This window comes from Limanda limanda, chromosome 13, assembly GCF_963576545.1.
Source record: "Limanda limanda chromosome 13, fLimLim1.1, whole genome shotgun sequence".
NCBI lineage: Eukaryota > Metazoa > Chordata > Actinopteri > Pleuronectiformes > Pleuronectidae > Limanda > Limanda limanda.
Genome location: NC_083648.1, coordinates 3,368,092 through 3,387,219, shown reverse-complemented (window position 1 = coordinate 3,387,219; position 19,128 = coordinate 3,368,092). Strand labels below are relative to the sequence as shown.

General features: G+C 40.9%; 1 protein-coding gene across 2 annotated transcripts; it reads left to right on the top strand.

Annotated features, from left to right (window-relative positions):
* The first annotated feature begins 1,442 nt into the window (after nucleotides 1-1,442).
* Nucleotides 1,443-18,455, top strand: LOC133017776 (cyclin-Y-like). Of its 2 annotated transcripts, XM_061083960.1 has the most exons (11): nucleotides 1,443-1,786; nucleotides 11,226-11,300; nucleotides 11,999-12,016; nucleotides 12,180-12,214; nucleotides 12,453-12,547; nucleotides 12,635-12,670; nucleotides 12,869-12,926; nucleotides 13,315-13,434; nucleotides 13,756-13,922; nucleotides 14,955-15,117; nucleotides 16,532-18,455. In XM_061083960.1, the coding sequence occupies exons 1-11, from the start codon at nucleotides 1,633-1,635 to the stop codon at nucleotides 16,646-16,648; spliced, it is 1,038 nt and encodes a 345-aa protein (XP_060939943.1). In that variant the 5' UTR covers nucleotides 1,443-1,632; the 3' UTR covers nucleotides 16,649-18,455. The 2 variants fall into 2 exon arrangements, with proteins under 2 accessions (XP_060939943.1, XP_060939944.1); XM_061083961.1 differs by lacking the exon at nucleotides 11,999-12,016.
* The last annotated feature ends 673 nt before the right edge of the window (nucleotides 18,456-19,128 follow it).

Sequence of the window (19,128 nt, the reverse complement as noted above, 5' to 3'; positions counted from 1 at the left end):
ATTTATAATAAGTATTTTTGCTTTCTTTATCACGTTGATTCAAACTGTTATATTTCATTTTAAAAGTGTTTATCCGACTGGAAATCCAATGCATTCCATCTTTCTTTCCTGTTTGTGCTCAAATCAAAGCGGAGGTGAAGAGCAGAAGCGTGGGCGTCTTTTTAATATTTCATTTGGCTTGTTTTTGTTTTTTTCCAAACATCTTCATGGCCTTTTGGTCCAGTGTGGCTGCAGTGGAAATTTCCACCCGGAGAAAAGGAGATGAGGACGACTGCCATGACAACACACTAAGGAGTCAGTGGGTGGAGGAGGACCCCTGCTGGGCAACAAGCGCTACTACAACTGAAACATCACAACAGGAACTCTGTACCATATTTATCTGTTTTCATGTTGTTAGCCAAAGGTCATCTGGTCCAGATCTGCACCATATGATGCAGTTTTTAATCCAAAGAGTAGATGTTTGTGAACTATTACACTCACGATGAAGATTGTTGTCTATGCACAAGTTAGTAAAAAGCTAATTCATGATAACGATCACATTGAACATCATGTTTCTCTTATTTCAATTATATCTAACTTGTTTCTCAAGCATCTAAAAATTAAAAACAGATTAATAACAGTACAAAGTCATTTCAGAAACATGAGTAAATTACACTTTTATTTTGCCTTCTCTCAGATCCATGCACATGCAGTACTGCGGGCTGACCAGCAGGTGTCGCCCGTTTAACCGAGTCAAACTCTTTAAAACTTCAGAACATGTTGATGCTCAGAGGTCAAGAGCTTCGGAAAACTACAAAAATGGAAACTTGAGACTGAGAAACAAAACCATTCTGTTCAAAACACGTCATTAATGAATTATTTAACATTTTTTTAAATATTACCCAGTGTCTTGTTCTGGTGTAAACATCTGATCCTGGTCCCAGTTTATTTATCTGCATCATCACCTGGGAAACATTAAACTTTGTTGAGGCCTCTTTAACATTGTTTTATAATAAATAATTATAATTAAAAAAAATTACCTTACTCCAATCCTTTACACATCTATAAAGAAAGTCTTATAAAGAAAGTCAAATATGCAAAATGCTATCAATAGTATGTGATATCAATTTATTGTAAAAATAAATAAATAAACACACAATGGAAATTAAATGTGTGTCATGTGTTGACACTTTATTCCCTTTATTGTTATATATGATGTGGACTCGTTTCCTGAAGCAGCACACGGGCTCAGCCTGTTATCAGAGCCGGAATCAGCTCTGTCATCGCCGCCTCTCTCTCTGGGAACCACCCCCTTGAACCGGAACCTTTTCTCGGGGTTTGCAGCCTCCCGGGTCGGCCTCTCTCTCTCTGACAGCCCGGCGGACACCACCACAGCTCCCACAGCTCCCACAGAACCCCCCAGGACCCCCCAGGACCCCCCATCACCCACCACCCACCCACCCGGCCGCGTCCTGGTCTGCGATGCCGGGCTCCGGCGGCTCGCTCCCGGTGGTCGTGACACCTCCATCCCCGGTGTGAGACCTCCATCCCCCCCGGTGTGACCGGAGACTCCCAGCCCCGGTCCTCGCAGCCCATCCCCGGCTGCAGTGCACGGTTGGACCCGAGGTTCTGCCTCCAGGCTCCGGAGGAGGGATGGGGAGCACGACCTCCTGCTGCGTGTCCGCCAGTCCCAAGCTCCGGCGGAATGCGCACTCCCGCCTGGACTCGTACCACCAGGAATCGGACCTGAGCCGCGACGAGACCGGATGCAACCTGCAGCACATCAGCGACCGGGAGCACGTCGACGGTAAAACACACAACACACACACACAACACAACACACGCACGCACGTATACCGGGGAATAACGGAGACACGACACAGAACTTAGGGGAGGAAAGTTATGAGATGATCGATAGAAACTGATATTACAAAGTTTTATTATACTTTTATTGTGGGAAAATACAACCAGACAATAAGTTGTGGATCAAAACAAACAAATCCTATTGATGGTGTCATGTCATAACTCTAATTACAGAATAAAGTACAACAACATTGTGTTCGAATATAAAGAATATATATAAAAAAACATCTACCTACTAATTCCACAAGCGTCTTTTCGTCTCTACGTGGATCATATCGTCATATTAGCCTCAAACTTGGCACATGTATTGTTATTTTGTCAAATTTTTTCATGCGATTCGGACACGAGATCCCCTCGATATTAATAAAATTTGAATAAACGATCACCATACCAGATAAACCTCTGCAAACAACATCCAGCACACAAACAATCAGGGGAGGAAAGTTAGGAGATGATCCTGCACCGATAGAAACTGATATTATAAAGTTGTATTATAGTTTTACTGTAAGGAGTAATAAGTTGTGGATCAAAACAAACAAATCCTAATAATGGTGTCATGGCATAACTCTAACTACAGAATGAAATACAACAAAATTGTGTTAGAATATAAAGAATATACATAAAAAAACATCTACCTGATAATTCCACAAACGTCTTTCTGTCTCTATGTGGATCATATCATCATATTAGCCTCAAACTTGTATTGTTTTTATTATAGCTTTACTGTAAGGAACAATAAGTTGTTGATCAAAACAAACAAATCCTAGTGATGGTGTCATGTCATAACTCTAATTACAGAATGAAATACATAAACATTGTGTGTTGGAATATAAAGGAATATATATATAAAAAAAACAAATACCTACTAATTCCACAAACGTCTTTTAGTCTCTACGTGGATCATATTGTCATATTAGCCTCAAACTTGGCACATTTAATGTTATTTTTTTAAATTTTGTGCGATTTGATCACGAGATCCTGTCGATATAAAAACAATTTGAACATAAAAATCAACAAGCGCAGATAAACCAGGTAGGATGAACCGTTTTCTAACATAGACAGTTTATTAAAAGCTCTACACACAACATCCAGGTCACAAACAATAACAAAAAGTGACATTCATGTTAAAACAGGCGCTTCTCTTGTAAACTTTAATATCTATTCAATAACTATATACTCTGTTCTATAGCCTGGTGACAGTAAACACTGAAGGGGCTGATGCTATATCTCAAAACACACTATCAGGGTCATTATGGAATCTTGAATGGTAACTCGTCCCAGTTTCACATCCTGGGGAAACTGCTGCTTCTACTTCTACTCGTCCGTCAGTTTGACATCGAGAGGCGGTTGTACACTTTGTCGTGTGTCCATGAGTTGTGTGTCCATGAGTTGTGTGTCCATGAGTTGTGTGTCCATGTCTGTCCCATGTGTCCCTGCAGAGGAGATCTGTGTTGTGTTGTGCACACGGAGCTGCAGACAACATCCTGCTCACGAGGGGCCGCCTCCTTTGTGCTGCTCTTTGTTTTCCAGCCTGCGCATGAAAGAAACTGCAACTGTGGAACGCAGACCACCCCCCCACCCCCCCACACCCCCATACCCCCCCCACTGACACATGCTAATATGCATCACAATCGAGTCCTTTCACACCGGAGAGTGGCTCTGCTAAACGGGCGGCCTGTTCGCAGCCGGGGAAATTGATTTTTCTGAGAAAACTGTACGAGAGACTTTCTCTTTTGGTTCAGATTTTCTGTTATAGAAGATTTTATTTCTTTATGACTCACTGTCAGAATAACTGCTTCTGTCAAGGCCAACAATTATTGAATGCATATTTCTTGCAGGGATTTACCCTAGAATGAGCCTTTATATTTAAATACTTTATATTTACATATATTTACTCTACGGAGGCAGCCATGTTTATTTACAGTAGCCCAGACTGGACAAACTAAACCTTTTGAGTATTTAGTATTTATGACAACTGAAGGTTTTCCACTGGTTCTCGTTTATGTTTGGAAGAGGAGGGTGAGGTGAGGGTTGTTCAGCTGCAACTTGACACTTCACCACTAGAGGTCACTAAATTCTACAGTGGCCTAGAAAGGACAAAACAGATCCTTTTCGTGTTTTTATGTAATCTGAAGGGCTGCCGTTTATATTCACCTTCATGCTTGGAAGGGAGGGTGATATTCAGTTAGTAGCTATTCGCAATATCCCGATAAGATGCTGAACCTTTAACGATGCATGTGTATTGTTGCTCCCGGCTCCAGGAAGTTGGACAATATCACAGCAGGGAAGCAGCGTGAGAATCTATGCTAATCTGGGGGGTTCCCACATCAGTTGAATTGTGCGTCTTCAGAAGAACTCGTGTGAAGCGGCTCTGTGGAAGGATTTATCAGTTTCATATAATCTGATCTGCACAGTTCCATGCTCGATCGCAGCATATCTGTCTTGTCATTGACTCGTTTAAGGATTCTGATTACTTGAAACAACGTGTTCAGCGATTTTGAAAAGCGTGTGTTTGCATCTTTACTGTATCGTACAGTATCCTCCTCACAGAATTCATGTTACTGCTTGTGTTTTGTGTGGAGAGAAACCTGCCGTCCTTTGACCAGCGATGTCACTTCCTCTTGTAAACTCGCTAACACTTACACTCTACATGCACTATGCAATTTGTTGGAGGCTATTACCCAGAGTGCTTTGTTCTACAGCGGCTGATTGCTCTGTTGTTACGGCTCCAGTGTCAGCGGCCGGGGGTTCAGTCCTGTAAGAGCCAGCGTTGCACAACAAAAATGTTTTGGATCGTTACTTCACCGGGAGACGCTCGTCCTCGCCGAGAGGTAAACGTGTCGCAGGCGGGTGATGATGGCGTTCAGCTCGTGGACGCCGCTGAGTCGTGGTGAGACGCCGTCTGTCTCCTCGCCGCCGTGATGGAGACCGGAGCGTGTCTAATGGCTCGGCTCTGTTTCCAGCTCGCAGACAGAATGATGGAGATTAGTGGGCTTCATTAGGATCTGCAGCATCAGAAGAAAAGATCACACCCCCCCCCTAAAAGAAAAGCCTGGAGAGGCAGCTGTGAGCCTGAGTCGCAGCAGATAGGAGGAACCATTATCAAGCGTTAACGCCTCAATTAAGAGAACGTCACGCTGCGTCTGTTCCTGGAGTTAACGAGCGATATGAGGCCATACAATTAGATTTTATGAATTTTGCACATTACCCAGAATGCCTGGTTCTGCTGCCTTCCACCCAATTTAGTGGAAAACAATCAAGAACCCCTCGGAAGAATTCATTCAACTCAAGGACGAGCTGATTTAGAATGCGGAGGTCAAAGGTCAAGGTCCCTGTGACCTCACAGAACGTGTGATCTTTACACTTCCAGAGGGTTCGGTCTAAATTGGGCAAATATGTTCATTTAAACTCGTGGATTCAGGAATTAGAGATGAGCTGCTGATGTACGGAGGCGGGCTGAGGATGTTCAGAGCTGAAGGAGCCGACTCGGGTTTGATCGCAGTCTCACAAGCTGCTTATGGGGAATTATTAGTTCTTGTTTGGACGAGCTGTCGCACAGGGAAGAGGATTAGAAGGTTCAAGGAGTCATGGGAAACCTGGAAAGACGAAAGGATTTAGAAATCGTTCTCCTCCTTGGAAATGTCTCCAGGAAGTCAAACATCATCGTTGGACATTCAGATCGTTTCTGTGTCTCTCGGTGGATTTTAGTGGTGGAATCCTCAAATGACCCCCCCCACCACCCACCTGCTCCCTCCTTCTTTCTACGAACAGATAATCACTTCTTCACACCCTCGTTCCACTGAGGCCCCTGGTAGTCCGTCGGTCCAAAGCCGAACCGCTGGAGAGAGTTTCAGGAGAAGAGTTTAGTTTGGGGGAAATTAAGGTTTTCCTGCAGTTTCTGCTTGGCTCATATTCTCTCAGAGGTGCTGTTGTTCCTGGAGAGGCAGGTTTTTATTTTCAGCATGTGTCAATAAGTCAAGTGCTTTGGTGACGATCTTGTAGAGATATGCATTTAAGTTTATTTACAGTAAAATCTCAGGATTAGATTTAGAACATGGACTTGAAACTTGAAATGCTGCTGTTGTGAGAGGGTTTGTCACTAATCATGATCTGTTAAAGCAAAGTGAAAGTGCAGAAACCTAAAGCAACAGTTGAAGAATATTCAAATCCTGGAACTTATTCAAGCTGCTTTCATGCATGCACGAAAGTCCGAACATTTTCCTGAAATTTTTTGGAGAAGCAAATGCAAAACCAGAGGAAAACCAGTTTCTCAGGATGAAAAAGAGAAGAAGCAAACTGCTGCTCTTCTGTTGTTGTGAAGCTGCAGCAGAAAAACTCCAGAATGTGAACAAGGCTGCTTTAAATTATTAAGTTATATACCTGCGTAAAAAACACACAAAACTGCACATGTTTACAGCTTTACTCTCATTTATTCAGTCAAAAAATGAACCATGAAATGCTCGAAACTCTCAAAGTCGATGTTCTGTAACTCATATACATGGATACACAGTTAATATAATTTACCTCCTTCAGGAAAGGTCAGAGTTTTAATCTGTTTTGTGAATTTAAACATATATAAATTGACATGAGGCCGACGCCAGTGACCACGAGCGAGAGAGAGAGAGAGAAGAGAGAGAGACAAAGCCATCATATGATGTGCGTCTCTCTGACAAAGACGACTGTGTCTCTCAGCTGAGATCAGAGTTGTCTCTGAGGCAACGTGTGTCAGCTGATGCTCGTGTGTTGAAGTACACTCCATGTTCTGTGAGACTGGAAGGAAACTTTCTCCTCTCGGGTTTTTAAGCCTGTTAAATATCCACTGAACACAGAGTTTATCTTTGGTTTTAACATGTGATAGATTCGGTGGTTAAATTGTGGAATATAAAACTTGTAGTTGTCGACCTCTTTGTTTTCTTCACATCTTTTTTTTAACCGTGTGGTTTTTTTCAACCATGACAGCAATTTGAAACTTTGGCCCAGGGAGAATAAAGTAACACAACAGGGTTTTGCTGAAGTCGTACAAAACCTCCAGTTCTTCTCACTGTCAGAACACATCAAGCCCAGCTTCTATTTTTACAGCAGCAACAGAAGTCATGTGTTTCACCGTGGACACAACACATCTACGAGATTCACAGAAACCTGAAGGGAAGAAATCTGAAAGCACGAGAAAGAGGGAGGATTGTGAGAGTGAAGTCATGATTCTAGAATATCAGAAGATCAATCTGTGTTAAAAGGAGGAATGTGCAGCGTCTGGTTAAGAACTAAATACATCATGTTCTGTCTGATCGGCTCAATGTGATTAGAAGAACTTTGAAAAGATCGATTATCGTGAAGAAAGAACCACAAACACAGACCTGGAGGAAACTGAGTCTCTATTGGAGGAAGAAATGTTTGCTCGTCATCGTCGTTCTCATCAGATTCAAAGAGATTTGACAAAGAAACAAGGAGATTGACTCAATAAGTTCAGAGAGAGACTGATATGCATGTGTTCAGGACCTCTCTGACTTCCTACATACTGAATATCAAACATTTTCACTGTATAGATTTGAAGATTTTTCAAAGTAAAGTCCAACATGTGTACAATCAAATCAGTTCATTTCTGGATATTTCAAAGTTCTATAAAAACACTTTGCTCAATAAGTTCAGAGAGAGACTGATATGACTGTGTTCAGGAGGTCTCTGACTACCTACATACTGAATATCAAACATTTTTACTGGATAGATTTGGAGATTTTTCAAATTAAAGCCCAACATTTTCCCTGTGGAATAGATCATTTCAGGATTTTCACTGTAGAAAATGGATAATTTCAAGATACTTCAAATTACTGTAAAAACACTTTGCCCAATAATTTCAGAGAGATACTTATATGCCTGTGTTCAGGACCTCTCTGACTAGCTACATACTGAATAACAAACATTTTTACTGGATAGATTTGGGGATTTTTCAAAGTAAAGTCCAACATTTTCACTGTGGAATAGATCATTTCAGGATTTTCACTGTAGAAAATAGATAATTTCAGGATACTTCAAAGTACTGTAAAAAGCAAAAACACTTTGCTCACTAAGTTCAGAGAGATGCTGATATGCCTGTGTTCAGGACCTCTCTGACTACCTACATACTGAATATCAAACATATTTACTCTACAGATTAAGAGTTTTTTCAAAGTAAAGTCTAACATGTGTACAATCAAATCAGTTCATTTCTGGATATTTCAAAGTTCTATAAAACACTTTGCTCAATAAGTTAAAAAAGAGATTGATATGCCTGTGTCCAGGACCTCTCTGACTACCTACATACTGAATATCAAACATTTTACTGGATAGATTAAGAGATTTTTCAAAGTAAAGTCCAACTCATTGATTTTGGATCCAGAAAGAGAGAAACGAGTAATATCTTTTTATTTAACGTGTTTTTCAGTATGGCTCTAACCCTTGAGGTAATATATTGTACCACAGAGGATCCTTGATGGATCCATTGACTCGTAATGAGGCAGATTTTCCTCCACAGTCGTCATCGTCTCATTTCCACTTCAGAGAGACTCGCCGGCTTTGAGCTGCTGCTTCAGAAAACACTTTAAAAAACACACAATCTGATTTACATCATCAGGAACCAGATCTCACAGCCCAGAGTCTGTTCTCATCACGGAACCAATGGAAACCAAACAGCTGAACTAGCATCATCTGACTCGGCCTTGTGACCCCCCCCCCCCCGACCAGGGTCAAACGCTGGTTGGGCGCCCGGCGTTTTTTCTTTTTTCGTGCACTCGTTATTCACATCTTGCTTCGTGGCTCATGTGTGTAATCTGTGTGTATTTACTCTCGCTCGCCCACATGATAAGGAACTGGAACCTGGAGGCGTTTGAGGGACGTCACTGTTTCCCACATTTTAATATTTTCATACGTCACTCGAAATACAGAAGTGAGAATCTGGAATCGACCAGATGGAACTATCACATCCAGCCAGTTTATTCCAGATTCATTATAAATTGCAGAGGTAGAAGAAAACGTTTTAAATTGAGTTTGGTTTCATAAGAAATGTATTATTGTTTTTAACCCTGAATAATCACACACACAGGAAGTTGTGTGTAACTGAACACAACACGTCCTTCATCACTAATCAATCCTGTATTTGCCTCATTGATTCGTTGTGTACTTGGTTTAAATGAAGAGGTTCCCAGCATAGAGATGGAATAATTAACACAAGCTAATCAATGCAGGGGTTGTGTTTAGAGAGGAGCCGGTTTGAACTGGAATATAAACCTCCGACCGCACAAAAACCTTATTTAAAACTGTGGTGACATTTACTTATTATTGTTGAGTGTGTGTTGAGTGTGTGTCCGTGTGTTGAGTGTGTGTGTGTGTGTGTGTGTTTGTGCACGTGGGAGCTTTCTCTTCCAGGAATACGTTGCTGTATGCATGTGTGCACAGGTTAGTTGTGTTTGTTTAACCTTGTTCTCTACCACTCTGGGCCAGTGTTGTGTGTGTTGTGTGTTGTGTGTGTGTATGTTACAACAGTATGAGGCCAGTTTAAATAACGTCCTGTTGTTTGTGATAATATAGATTAAAACAAGTTTATTAGCTTAAATCTATTAATATTATAAATTCGACACTTTATGAATCTATGAATGAATGAAATTAGACTATAATTCCAGGATTTCACTGGAATCATGATGAACAGAAGAGAAATCCACCCCCATGAGGAAGTTGTGTATTAATATTACTGACTTGATGACTTCAGGTTCTATCTCAACATGCGTTACACATTTCCCAGTAATCTGAACTCCCCTCTGATATTAAACCAGTGGAGATTAACACGCGTGACTGAACAGTGGAGACAGGGAAACGGGTCTCAAGCTTCCACAGACTCCAACAATAACAGGAGAACATTCATTTGGCTGCACACTGTAGATGAGGAGAATCATGGTTTATAGGAGACGTCATCTGCTCATCCTCTGGTTTATGATCTAATCACTGATACGACTGTAAAATGGTTTTTCTTGCTCTAATATTCAGGAAAAACATCACTTTCCTCAAACTGTCCCGTCGCTGCAGCTCCTCTGTTCAGCCTCTGTCTGAAACACTTGGGTTTTATCCTCTGTCTCTTAAAGGAGTTTAAACAGAGCAGGTCTGAAAGCAGCTTAACAAAACCCTGTGGGAGGGTTGATCGTCACTTTGAGGATTTAATGAAAAACTGATCAGTTCAATAATGCAAATCTAACATTTGTCCTTCAGGAGGAAACGGAGCAAAAACACTGAGTTGGTGCAAAATGTGAGGAAGTGGTTAAAAAAAGGTTGAAGCACATTTTGAAGTGCGAACAAATAAGAAACACAACAACAACAGTGTGATTGTGCGTCTCCGAGCCGGGGGGGGGGGTGCGCCTGCTGCTGATTCATTATGTAACACAGGTTCCAGCCGACAGGTCAGCGGATCCTCTCCCGTTTCACCGGGCTTCAGGTGCCGAGCACGAGTCTTCGTTAACGTTTACCTGAGGTGGTGAATATCACGTATCGACACCCGACACCCCCCCGCTGCTGCTGCTTTGCATTCTGGGAATTCCAGCAGGCGGGCCCGTGTAGATCAGGTCCAGTCAGATTTATTCAGAAAAGAAAAGCGTGTAAAACTAACTTTAAACATAGAAAGCATTTGTTTTATACCTTACATCTGTATATGTAAATATGTCATTACTTGTGTGAGGCTACAGAGGCTCCTCCCACTCAGACGTGATCAGGCTCTTCCAGCGTCGACACTGTGTTTCTGGATCTTTGTTTGTTTGTTTGTTTGTTTGTTTGTTTGAGCGCTGGGTGAGAAGAAGCCTCAGATTATTAACCTCCGTTATCTGTGTTTATCAAAGCAGCTGCTGCTTTTTACTGCTTCCTTAAAGGCAACACGGCAGCAAAGTGTTTCTTGATGTTTGATCAGATACATACACACACACACAGACACACACACACACACACACACACACACACACACACACACACACACACACAAACACACACACACACACACACACACAGACACACACACACTCTGAAAACATGAATCATCTCTGAACGTGTGGATGAACAGAAACAACTCGGCTGCTTCACCTTATCTTCAATTCAGCGACTGATGTTCTTCCAAATCTGTCAGAATCAACAAAAGTCTTAATTTTCATTCATTTTGATTTAAAAAAAGTAAAATTTCAGTTGTGGAAACTGAATCTGTTTAGTTGTAAATCACAGAAAGTCGCTGGTTCTCGTCAACAAACCTCAACAAACCTCTTTTCTTGGCCTGTATATATTTAAACTGCAGGATCATCTAAAGCTTCCTTCAGCTGTAACGTGTGTCATCATGTTGTCGCCACCTCACAAAGTAGCTTGTGTGCTTTGTGTGTTTTCAGAGTTGAACATGGACTACAACCCGTCGGACCATCCGAGGGCCAGCACCATATTCCTCAGCAAGTCCCACAATGACGGTTAGTGCCTTTGATTCAAAGGGATTTAATCTGTGAATTTATTCAAGATGACGAGGATCTGTACAAGAGATTCTGATCTCAGCGCTTGTTGTTTATGGTGATTTTTGCAATGGCCTGAGGCGTCTGAGCGACGGGGGGGGGGGGTCACACTGTTACACAGGAAATGTTAACATGTGTCCTCGGATCCACCACAGCACAAGATCAGCGTTTGTCTTTAAAGCCTGAGGAGAAAACAGGAGGACAACTCAGGCTTTGTGATGCTGCAACTGATGAGAACTGATTCTGATAAATGCTGTTTCCTGTTAAAATCTAATCCCTCACATTTCATATACACATTAATATCAGATGTTGTGTTGCATCAGTGGATTTAATCAATGGACTCAGACTGTGATTCTCCCTCGTCCTTGTAACTCTAAGGAATAAAGCCGATGTTATTTTTATTATTAGTTTTTAAATTGACAAATCCACAGAATTTGTGGATTTGTCAACCAAGAGTAAATTCATATTAGCAGCAAATATTGTCTGTATAGTCAAAAGAGAAGGTTACATGTTGAGGAACCCTTGAAGGTTCCTTGAAGGTTCCTCTGGGTTCTAAGACTGTGTGTTACCTCATATCTGAAATATGTTTCTGTTGCCGTCACTTCATGAGAATCCCTGAGTGAAACTAGAATAAGGTTTTTTGGTTCCTCTCTTTTCAGAGCTGCCTGTCAGGAACGGTGAGTGTGACTTTGTCTCCCTCTAGTGGTGTAAAAGCACCTTTTTATTCTGCACTCTTTATTAACTGTCTCTGCTCATTGTGTTATTATAACAGACGCTTTTCATTGTGACTATCATCTTTTCATTATTGGCAAAACATGTCTTTCTCTATTTTTCCAAAAGTGCACGAAAAGCGAAAGAGCCTCTTCATCAGTAACGTGAGTTTCACAAATATAATCCACGTTGTTTCACACAAGTTCATATTCGAGATTCAGATATTTAATTTGTTGCTTTGTGTTATTTTTTGAATGAAAAGTGTGAGACGTCACGTTCTTAGATCTCCTGCTGGTGATTCTCGTTTCCAGCTGTGAGGCCTGACGTGTTTTATGTGGGTCACACAAAACATGTACACTCTAATAACACTCACTGTGTGTCTGTGTGTGTATGTGTGTGTAGCACGGAACGTTGAGGCGGAGGTACAGCTCCTGCTCCACCATCTTCCTGGACGACAACACCGTCAGCCAGCCCAACCTCAAATACACAATCAAATGGTTCGAACACAACAACGAAGGACCAACAACACAAATTCATGTATCCGCCTCATTCATATTCACACTTTCTGTTCTTTCTCTTTTCAGTGTAGCTCTGGCAATTTACTACCACATAAAAAACAGGTGAGAATCTCCAGTCGTTAAAAGCAGAAACTGATATTGTTTGATTCTACATGTATACACAGGATAATATATACAATACATAGATTAGGAATTTACTGATAAGACAAAATAAGACTTCATTAATCCCAGAGTTCAGACTCGAAAGGTTTTAAATTAAATATTAAAAATAAACCCTGCTTCTGTTTTGTCTGCTTCCAGAGACGCAGACGGAGGAATGCAGATCGACATATTCGATGAAAAGCTTCATCCTCTCACAGTAAGATTCATATTTCACTTTCTTTTTCATGGTTTGTAATCTCTGAACTTCCAAAATTAACAAAAACCCTTTTATTATTCCTGGCATAATACTTTACTCCAGTTTCTGTTATGTTTATGACTTTGTTATTGTTTTAAATGTCTTATTTCTGTCTTATATTCTGGGTTTAGATTGTTTTTACCTCTTGTTTTTATTTGGTCTCCTTTTCTATCCACCTCTTTGGTTTCAATCTTCTGTTACTTTCTCTCTGTTCTCACCCTCAATCCCTTTTCTTTCCTTGCTCTCCTCTTTCTTTACCTTTCTCCCATCACCATCTCCTTCCCCTCCCTTCTTTCCTCCCCTCCTTCCTCTTCATCCTCTCTTTAACTCCTCTCCTCCCTTCCTCCAGAAAACGGAGTTGCCGCCCGACTACGACCAGCAGGATCCCGAGCAGCGGCACATCTACCGCTTCGTCAGGACGCTGTTTAGCTCCGCCCAGCTCACCGCCGAGTGCGCCATCGTCACACTGGTGAGATCCCTAACCCTCCACACACACACACAGACACACACAGACACACACAGACACACACAGTTGTGCCTGCAGGGGAACGTGCAGCCTGATGCATGGAGACAAGTCAGGGATGTGTGTAAGTTGATGATGTGACTGAGACTCGAGAGCAGAGAGGAAGGTCGAAGGTCACAGAGGAATCAGGATTTATTCATCATGAGCTTTGTAGGTCACGATGCTGAAGGATCCAAGCGTCCAAACCTTCACCATCACTTTCCAGATGAACGTTTCTGCTCTTCTTCGTCTGTTTGACTCGTTTGTTTGCATGTGTGGGGGGTGCAGGTTTACCTGGAGCGGCTTCTGACCTACGCCGAGCTGGACATCGGCCCCGGGAACTGGAAGAGGATTGTCCTGGGCGCCATCCTGCTGGCGTCCAAGGTCTGGGACGACCAGGCCGTGTGGAACGTGGACTACTGCCAGATCCTCAAGGACATCACGGTGGAGGACATGTGAGTGACATGGAGGCTGGAGGTCATGAAGAAACACGAGGGACATGAGCTTCAGGATGAGAAATCATATCAGGATGAGATGTGGAGGGATAATCTCCAAGATGAATCAGGGATAAAATGCTTTTTCCTGTAGATCTAGTTTTACATGCAGAATAGAGAACAGACAAATGGGTTTTTAGAAATGAATGATTGATAGATAGATAGATAGATAGATAGATAGATAGATAGATAGATAGATAGATAGATAGATAGATAGATAGATATACAATAAAATACAATACAATAGAATACAATAAAAAATATTGAGGTAGAAAGAATAAAAACAGAAACACAAGATAAATAGGTAGATAAGGTGCAGTGGCAAGATGATGGTAATAGTACAGATGATATGATGGTAATGTTATTGTTAGACAGTATATAAAAATAGTACAGTATATATAATATATAATATAACATAATATATATTTATATATGATAGTAAATATACCAATATAATAGCAGTATATAGTAATAATGGCAGCAACAGTATGTATAATAATAATAGTAGTAATAATATAATAATAATAATTATAATTATAACATGTACACATGTATAAATATGTGTATATAGAATTATATATACAAAGAATATACAAAGAGTATGATATAATATATGATATATAGTAGAGGTAGAAATATAAGTATTTGACTATACAATAGATAATATAATATACTATGAGTGTAAGAATATGTAGACAGAGTGTGCAAAAGACAATATTATTGTATAAAATTATATATAATATCAATATGGTTTATATGAACACATATCACATATGATGTGAAGTAAGTGTATATGGAGCGGAGTGTTGTACAGGATACACAGTGCAAGGAGACAGGTCTATTTAGTGCAGTTCTGTGATGGTGGCTCTGACAGAGGGAGAGGAGTTGAACAGTCTTATTGCGGTTGGGAGGAACGATTTCCCTATGAATATTAATATTTTGAAAGGCCTTGGCTCAGTGTGGTGATCTTCTGTGAAATCTCCTTGTGAACAGGAACGAGCTGGAGAGACAGTTCCTGGAGCTGCTGCAGTTCAACATCAACGTCCCGTCCAGCGTCTACGCAAAGTATTACTTTGACCTGCGCTCGCTCGCCGAGTCCAACAACCTGAGCTTCCCCCTGGAGCCGCTGGGCCGGGACAAGGCCCACAAGCTGGAGGTCAGAAACCTCTTTTATTGTTTTTTAATATCTGTGTTGTTAATCTTAATTTTTCAGGCTTTTCTTTGTGGCACCAATTGGTTAAAAAGAAAGTTTTCACCTAGATTCCCTCACTTTCAAGAATAAGAATAACCGGACAAGTTCTTTAAAACCTTAAAACTCAAATACACCTTTTCCCAGATTTTGGTGAAAATCAGTTATGTGGAAGCCTAGGGGCTGGGTTCCAGGTGGCGCTGTTGAGCCATTTTGCCACGCCCATTTTCCAAATACTCCAGAATACGTAAATTGTCACCACTTTCTAATTGACTGTAAACTTTAAAACATTTTTGAGCATGTTGAAGCCCTCAAAAAGCCAATTCAATGAGATTGTTATAATAATAATAATTCTTTCGATTTCAAAAGGGCCTCCCACTGGAGGTGCTCGGGCCCTAAATATACATAATTTAACTTATTGAAATGTCTCTGGAACCTCTTTTATTGTTTTTTAATATCTGTGTTGTTAATCTTTCTTTTTCTAACACACAACAGGCTTTTCTTTGTGGCACCAATTGGTTAAAAAGAAAGTTTTCCCCTAGATTCCCTCACTTTCAAGAATAAGAATAACCGGACAAGTTCTTTAAAACCTTAATACTCAAATACACCTTTTCCCCGATTTTGGTGAAAATCAGTTATGTGGAAACCTAGGGGCTGGGTTCCAGGTGGCGCTGTTGAGCCATTTTGCCACGCCCATTTTCCAAATACTCCAGAATACGTAAATTGTCACCACTTTCTAATTGACTGTAAACTTTAAAACATTTTTGAGCATGTTGAAGCCCTCAAAAAGCCAATTCAATGAGGTTGTTATAATAATAATAATTCTTTCGATTTCAATAGGGCCTCCCACTGGAGGTGCTCGGGCCCTAAATATACATAATTTAAGTTATTGAAATGTCTCTGGAACCTCTTTTATTGTTTTTTAATATCTGTGTTGTTAATCTTTCTTTTTCTAACACACAACAGGCTTTTCTTTGTTGTACCAATTGGTTAAAAAGAAAGTTTTCACCTAGATTCCCTCACGTTCAAGAATAAGAATAACCGGACAGATTTTACAAAAACCTTGATATTATGAAAATTCCACTTTTGAACTGCTTCTACACGTTAATTCTGGTATCTGGCATGTCTACCGTCTCAAAACAGGTCAATCTTAGGAGGGCTGTGTTAGACAGGGTAACAAGGTGCTGTTTTAAATGATCCTTGTGGTATTTTGACCAAAATAAGATACAGACATTTCATTAAGACCCCAAGGAACCATATCGACTGTGGTAAAATGGGCATAATATGTCTCCTTTAATACTCAAATATACAATGTTTTAGTTATTGAAATGTCTGTAACAGTTTTATGTGAGTTGATCTAAGCTCCTCCTCCTCTCTCCAGGCCATGTCCCGACTCTGTGACGACCGGTTCAACGACGTGCGGCGGACGTCCAGGAAGCGCTCGGCCAGCGTGGACAATCTCTGTGGGATCCGATGGGTTCCGGCGATTCTCTCCTAACCACTAATCCACCGCCGTTCACCACAGACGCTAACCGGGTGGAGAAAGCTACAGACACAGGTTGATGGATTAAAGGAAGTGGAAGTGGACCTGGATCAGTCTCTGGGCCGTACGTCTTCAGACGCTGGACCACGTCTCTGCTCGTGGTTGAACTCCGGAGACACGCCCACTCCTTCCCAGTGCCTCAGCTCCCAGTGACAGAGAGAAGGAAGTTCCTGGTTTGTTCCGTCGCCGGTGACTTCTCCCGACGGCAGAGTGAATCTGCCTTAATGCAAACACTTCTACACCCGGCCTTTCAGACGCTATTTATTTCACCCCCGGTGGTTTCTCGACTTCTCAGCCGCTGCAGACGTCTGATTCTCTAACATTTCAAAACTTTTTGGAATTTGTACCCCCGACTATTTATTTTCCTTTGACGAGTCTTAGAGTAATAAAAGTGTTAGCAAGTTCTCTTCCTCTGGAAATCTTTGTCGTTCGACGTTCACAGTGTTTCTAGAGTCGTCTTGTTGCTCAGAGACGTGAAATCTACACCAGGAAACGTTTCTACCAGTTTAAGATTCAGATGATTTTGGTTTGATCCGAACATTTCTTTAAGTTTCAGCAGTTTATACATTTTTTTCCTGAAGCCATGTTGAAATTTTCGACGCTTCACAGAAGCTCAGAGTGGAGCTAAAGCAGCTCTCTGTCGACATCTAGTGGACATTTGAGACAACTACCACTTCAGGTTTGGGGAATGTTAAAGGGACAATTCACCTAAAGTGGAGATTGAATAATAGTTTTATTTCTTTCCTTCATTCAAGAAGTTCCAATGAACAGAACATCTCAAAACAAACAGTCGAGCATGTGTCCTTAAATACAATGAAGCTGGACTAAATTACTCACACTCGTAAATATCAGGCCCCTAAATTTGATTTCTATTCATCAAGATCCACTAATTATTCCCTGGGAAATATGTGAAAATGTCAAACTAAAATCTATTTTTTGCTGGGGTCATGCTTCACCGCTCCACAAAAGTCAATAAAAATCGGTGGAGTAGTTTTTAGATTATCCTGCAGACACACATAAATACCAGTCCCTTAAACATTTCTGATTTTTAGTTATTCCCAACGAAGAAATGGAAAAAATGAAATCCTGGATCTGTTGTTTTGTCCGGATCTGTGCTACAACCTTTATGAATCCATCACAGTGTGTAAATGTTGTTGTAGTTTTGTGTTCTCCTGCTGACAGACACACAAAGAAACAGGGACTATAACACAACCTCATCGGTGGAGGAGGAAATAAAATCTACAAGATGTTAAACCTTCTAGAAGTCAGTGAGGAAAATATGTGCAACGGTAAAAACGAGGGGAGCTGATTACAAATGTATTTTAAGTTAAATTAAGTAATTTTCTAGAGGTCAACACAAGGTCAACTTTTCAACTGCAGACGCAACCAAAGAAAACGGCACAAGCGTGTGAACCAACAACCGTTTCCCTCAGAGTCGATGAGAGGATTAAGAGAAAGTCACTTTATTTAGATATTCATTACTCGTCTTTACAGAAAAGAGATGGAGAAAAATGACGAGGAAAATATAAATTTCCTGCTGAGCCAAGAACTGCTGAAGTATTTACAATTTATATTTTTAATGTATTGCATCTGATTTAAAGTTAATCTCTTCTAGCAAATAACTGATCAGAACTGAAGCAGCACAATTATTTTGCTAATTAACTTTGTACAGTAAAGAGTGAGAACGGAGCCAGGACCATTGTGACTCGTTTATATTGTTGATTTGTGTTTCTAATAAAAGAAAATTGCTCTTGTCTAATAACGCAGAGTCTTCAATAAATCGATCTGAAGGTTTTCGGCAGGACCACAGATGTCTTTTGTTTCAGGGGCATTCAAATTAAGTTTTCAATGTTTATTAAAGTAATGAGCATGTGACTCCAGCAAAGCCCAACTTTATCTGCACCACTTGTGGATATCAGTCCATGAATTAATGGATCCTGCTTTTTGTCTGTATCAAAGCCAGAATTCATCATAGGTTCCTGTCCCACCGTCCCACTAAGTTTTGTGGAAATCCATTTTGTAGTTTTTGTGTTGTCCTGCTGACAAACAAACACACAAACAAAACTTGACTGAAACTAGAAGGAGACTCAGCGACTAGATTCTCCTCCACATCTTCTGTAGATCCAGATTTTTATTCAGATCTGCACCAGACACTACTCATAGATATCAGCATGATCTTTTAAAAATTAGCAAAAGAGAAAACCAACACTAGTCCCATCCTTCTTTATAGTTTCCACTAAAACCCTTCTTGTCTTGTTATGAGATCTGATCCCTGCCACAGTTTGATTTAACCCCATTGATCCGTCTGACGTGAGTTCAGGACTCTGCAGCTTCCTGAGTGTTTGACCGGAACCTTGACATCCCAACAATGCTTTGACGGCCGCCCGGTAAGAATAGCTTCCTGCAGGTCCTGGCCTCTGCAGGCGGGACCGAGG